Source organism: Symsagittifera roscoffensis, chromosome 1, assembly GCF_963678635.1.
Source record: "Symsagittifera roscoffensis chromosome 1, txSymRosc1.1, whole genome shotgun sequence".
Lineage (NCBI taxonomy): Eukaryota > Metazoa > Xenacoelomorpha > Acoela > Convolutidae > Symsagittifera > Symsagittifera roscoffensis.
In genome coordinates this window covers 46,325,037-46,330,649 of record NC_087062.1, presented here as the reverse complement: position 1 = coordinate 46,330,649, position 5,613 = coordinate 46,325,037, and the positions used below count along the sequence as shown (strand labels likewise).

The 5,613-nt window shown below is 38.6% G+C and overlaps 1 protein-coding gene across 1 annotated transcript; it reads right to left on the bottom strand.

Annotated features, from left to right (window-relative positions):
• Nucleotides 1–647: 647 nt before the first annotated feature.
• LOC134845175 (polyhomeotic-like protein 2) lies at nucleotides 648–3,839 on the bottom strand. The gene has a single exon (XM_063862069.1). The coding sequence runs from the start codon at nucleotides 3,020–3,022 to the stop codon at nucleotides 989–991; it is 2,034 nt and encodes a 677-aa protein (XP_063718139.1). The 5' UTR covers nucleotides 3,023–3,839; the 3' UTR covers nucleotides 648–988.
• Nucleotides 3,840–5,613: the final 1,774 nt, after the last annotated feature.

Genomic DNA, 5,613 nt, shown 5'->3' with positions numbered 1-5,613 from the left:
ACGCCAAAAATAGGCAAAAAAATTAGGCGAATCTAAATTAGCTCTGCTTCTTGTTCAACAACTGGCTATTCTTGTTATGCACAAAAATTGTTTTTATTTTAACACAAGCGAAGCCGCACTTCGCAAAATAAGGCAGTGAAGTAGCTTTAACAGTGTTGAAAAAAAACAAGATAATGATTTTTGAAAAACAATTGCCCTCTATGAGAACCAAACTTGCCCTCGCACACACAAACATTAAAACCATCCGCACTACACAACTGTGCTACTGAAGCTCACAGAAACAAACACTAGCCAATCATAATGTTGAGAACACATGCTATTAAACTGCAACTACTATGCAGCAAATCTGACTTCAAAATTACTACTTTGAATTGCAATTTGGGTTGGAAAAATAAAGATATTCGTTATGCATCACAAAGCTCACGAGCTCGCTTGAGTAAAAACTAACACTTAGCGTTTTGAAATGCTTGTTAAGTTAAAATTTTGGCCTGAAGTCCCTTCGGCTAGTTGTTCTAGACCCTAACTGCGTTCATTGACACTGAACAACCATGCCTTGCTTCAAATAGACAAAACGAAAGGTTTTATGCAAATAATTTATTGACTAGACTTGCATAAAAGAAATCATAATTTTGATTAAATTAGCTTCAAGTAATAATTTGCAAATAAATTTTTGATATAAATGCTTGCAATTTGAAAATGAACAAAATTATATTTTACATAATTTTTCTAAAATCAACCGAAATAAAAAACATCGATCAAGCCTATCTAAACTATAGAAGCAACATAAAAAGGTCACTCTCCTCTCCTCTCCACCAGTGCATATCATTGAAAGTTAGAAGTATATGCAGTATGAATAAGTATGACTTAAGCTCAGATCATTGAACTATGGACACCCATCGAGACACAGGGGGCCAAAATACTTCAAATTGGAGAGTAATAAAATCTATCATGGAAAGAGCTTCAATAAATGCACGAGAAATAGTTTAAATCAGAAGCCTTGCTCTTTCAGTTTACGTATGCTGGAACATATTTTCAAAGCCGGTCCTAGCTTCATTTTCATTGCACTCATTAAGTGGACTTCTTTTAGCATCGAGAGCGCTTGACCGTCGATGTCTTGGCTCTTGAACTGGTCAGCGTATTCACTGCCGGCAGGAACTGATCTGACGAAGTTGTAAACATCTGATGTAGACCACTGCATTATAGGTTTATCACATGGCGCTCTGATAGGTGATATAGGGGGTGGTTGGCGCACAATAAGGTCACTGGATGTCGCGGAATTGGCTTTTTCGACACTTTCGGGTGACACAAGTCCACTTGATTGTCCAATGGAGTCGCAATTTTGGAGGTGACTTCCGCTTGCAGATGACTCCGAGGCACTGTATACTCCACTACTGGTGGAACTGGATGTCTGCAGCAGCGAAGATGCGTTGGATACCCGTTCAACTTCATTTAAAATTGTGGATCCTGGAATATCCAGACTCAGATTTTGATGAATTGGATTTGACTTCTGTACTTCAACTTGGGGTTTTTCGGCAAACGACTTCTTTAGTGGTGTTTTTATTTTTGTTTCCGGTACATAATCGCTACTTTTTCTCTGTTTCTTTTTCTTAGAAGTAGATGAGACATTTTGGTCATCGTTTGTATGTGGTCGTTTCCTTGAAGCTTTGTCTTCTTTATCTGCACGTTCAGCTTTGCTTTTTGACTGATTCGAGTCAGTTACGGTTTCTTCTATCCAAATCCCATTGAGATAATGCTTTAGAACAGTAGGACCAACAATGGCTAACTTTCTGTTTTTGCTTTCTTTTTCATCACTATGTGGCACGTGAACAACTTTAGTTTTAATTGAAGGCTCCGCCGCAATTATGCAGCTTGAATTTTTTTCTATCTCTTCGATAGTTTCGTCGATAGTTAATTTATAATCTCCTGACTCTGATGATTCCACTGATATCTCTCGCTTTGAACTTTGTGTAACCAAAGCGTGGCCAGGAGACCCCGCCTCCTGTTTCATTGCAGTGTCTATGGTTTCCAACACTTTCGCACTTGACTGCAACGTGCTTTCATATCGATGCGTGTCTTCATGATCAGGTTGCTTTGCCATGGGGTCTACAAACGGCGCGACTGCGAAGCTGGGAATAACTATTGACGAAGACGGCGACTTTTGGGGATCGTTTGTTTTTGGAAGTTTTGATTTGATTGGCGTAGGTTTTTTAGAAGTATTGAACGGGTGCACAATGCTCGTTGGTCTCGTATTTAAAGGTTTTGGATCGGATTCCATTTTAATTGGTTGACTCTGAGCCTTTGGGTTACTACTAATTGCCTGCTTCGATGAGCTGTCAAATTGCACGAACCTCTGATTTGAAGTTGTTGGGATGGGAATAGGTGAACGCGAAAACTGATTTTGCTTCGAAGGGGCCGGTAGAATAGGTTTGTAAGGTGTCAGTTTCAAATTTAGTCCACTTTGCTGACTAACAGGACAAAAAACAATTGTATGTGGCTGTGAGTTGTTTAGATGGCTCTGAATGTTGGGTACAATTGGAGGTGGTTTAAGAGGCGCTGGCGCAATTTTTGTAACTGTTGGCTTCTTTGGTTTCGCTGCTATAGTCTGAAACGGGCGGCACAAATTGTTGCGATCAATTCGGTATAGATTTGAAGATTGCGAAAGGTGCACTTGAGAAGGATTCTTCGGCACTTTAGCAGGCAATATAGGCTGATACTTTTTCGGTAGTACGTCTGGATTCAGCAGAGATTTCTGAAATTCGCTGCTCTGGCTTCCACACGGATTTCTTTGCACTTTTCTACCTTGTGGAGGCTGTGGTGGTGCCGGAATTATTGCACTGCTAGGAACCAAGACAAAATTTTGCGTTAAAAAGTGTGTGGTAGTCTCATCTACGCAAGAGGCATTATCGTTAGCAGTCGTGGACGAAGTTGATAAATCAAGGATACATGTTTCATTACATGTTGCGACTTCACTGCACCCATCGTTTACACAAGGATTTCCACAAAGAAGATTTGAAGTATCCATAAAAACTACAAGAGTAGCGACAAAATGTGAGGAAGAGGATTATCAAAAAACACAAGGGGTGGTAGACCAAGGACGAGGAAAGTGTCAAGGAATTGCTCAGGAAGATGAAAACCGCCACAATTCAGTCGCACATTTAATTTCTCTGAAATATTAGAATAGAATATCAGTAGCAAATTTTCACGAAACTTTTGGATCATACGAGCAAGATCTTGAACCTCGTTTAGTTAGATAGAAGCACAAGTTAGATAGAAGCACAAAAACTCCTTTTCATACTTGGTCCAGGCAATACGGTCTCCCTCTCCAGGGCAACTCACTGCGTGATTTCTGAGAAAGTCCAGTTCCCCCAATGTACACTTCATGCATTTTCGTATGTAGTTGAAGACAGGTAGGTCCAACCTGTATTGGCAAGCAACTTGAAGTTCGCGCGGACTGAAACGAAGACTGAGGGCAGATATTGGAGGGGTGAGAATTCAAGCACTAGCGAGTGGTAAAGATAGATAATTAAATCTGGCTGTTTCACGCGTGAAAATGGAGGAAATCTGCTGTAAAAACGCATGAACCATCTTGTCTGGACGCGTGCGGGTAGTAAAAAGATTAACACACGCTTCAATCTGATAACATCCCCTATTTGATTTTAAAAAAATAGCCAAATTACTCCAGAATAGCCATCAGAATTTTTGCTGCCCCCTCTCGGTAAAATCAACAGGGATTGAAACGTTTTTAAAGCTAATCATTGGCAAAATCGTCAAGCAAAGCATATAACTGAAAACAAAAACCTATCCAAAACTTCCTACACAAAAGCAAAGCGAAGCTTGGCACCACTTGCGATGCATCACAAACCTAAAAAAAAAAAAGAGTCGAAAAAAAACGAAAAAGTGAAAAACTAGGTCTAGAGAGCGGTTTATTCGAGTGAAAACTGACCAGACATTTGAATATCAAATTAGTAACCGAACAAATCTTACAGAGTGGAAACAAAGCTGACAATCTATGATCAGACTCCAACTGAAGCCGACCATCTTCAAGCAGACACCAGCTGAGCAAAAAAAAAACGATTTTATTTAGAAAAACTTTTGAAAATCTTTCAAGTCCCCCTAAGAATAGAATGAACGACAATTGCATTTGAAACAGCAATGAAGTTTGCTTACAGTGCAAGCAAAATCCGTGATGTGGCAACTTAGCCGACAAAATTTGAGCAGACAAACGAAAAACCGACAATTCAAATTTAACCTAATTTTTTTTCAATTGCATATAAAATGAAAAAATAGGGTTCGGCCGCGTGGTAATCGCAAGGGTAAATAAAGAAAAGATTGGTAACGAGAACAGAATGAAGACAAAAATTTGCGCCGGAAACAAAATTGTTGTCATAAAAAAATTTAAAGCTAGAAAACTATAATTTTCACGAATCATCCGTACAGGAACACAAAAAAGCGCAACAATATATTTTGATCTCGAAAGTACGCAATATAATTTGACGGAGCTGATAACATCAACCAAAATCATTTAAAAACCTTTCAATAAATTTACAAAACTTTCAATTACAGTAAAAACGCAATTAAGGTAATCAATAAAAATCCAATGCTTTGGAAAATAGGCCAATAAAAACGTAGCAGATAATAAAAACTGCTTGTAAACAAAAAACGAAAAAAATAAGCCGACAAAAACTACAAAAATCTTAAGAATTTTTTTTTCAAGAATTTAATATATTTGACTGATACTAGTGACACAACATCTGCCTTTTAAAAAGCTATTACCTGAAACGAAATTCCCTCTAATTACTACCCCAAGGATGGAAGCTTTAGTAAAAATATCAAGAAATTTAGCATGACAGTAATCTGCATGACAACAGTCGTCATTCCTACTGATATTGAAAAAAAGTTATTTACGGGGAGAAAAGTCAAGTACCCGATTGCAATACCCTTGCTTATCGCAAGCGTAATTACACAGCCTAATTAATGAGTCCGAAAAAACAGAAAAAGACATTGTTTTTTTTTCACAGACACAGAGAACACATTCAGTTCCCTAAACAGAGCAATTGTAATCAAATTTTTTTTTGGTAATCAGAAGGTCAAAAGTATCATAGTAACCGAGGTTACAGTCATGAGTCCCTTCATCATGTATTCCAGTCAAAATTCTTGGAATTTTTTAGATATGGAAGTGATAATGATAAAAGAAGATGACAAGTGTTTAAGTCCTTTTTTTAAATTAAAATCGATACGGGTTACGTTTCTTCAATAAGAACACGCAACTCGACACGAGATAATATAGTATACAAGTTAGCCTAATTGTTGTGATAAACTTATTAAATAGTTTCAGACCAATGGTACGTACGCGGAGCCGCCGTGGTGGCCCCGATAATCATTCGACTGATACTAGTGACACAACATCTGCCTTCTGTGCCTCGGAAGGCTGCTCACGACCATCAGGTGACGTGGGCTGGATACAATGCGACAACTGTGACCTATGGTTACACAGTGATTGTGTAGGAGTGAGCAAAGAAGCAGCCCCCAACATCGATTTCATATGTGACAACTGCAAAACTGAAATCAACCGAAGCCGCAGACAAATATGCGCTGACTGCAACCGACTCGTCA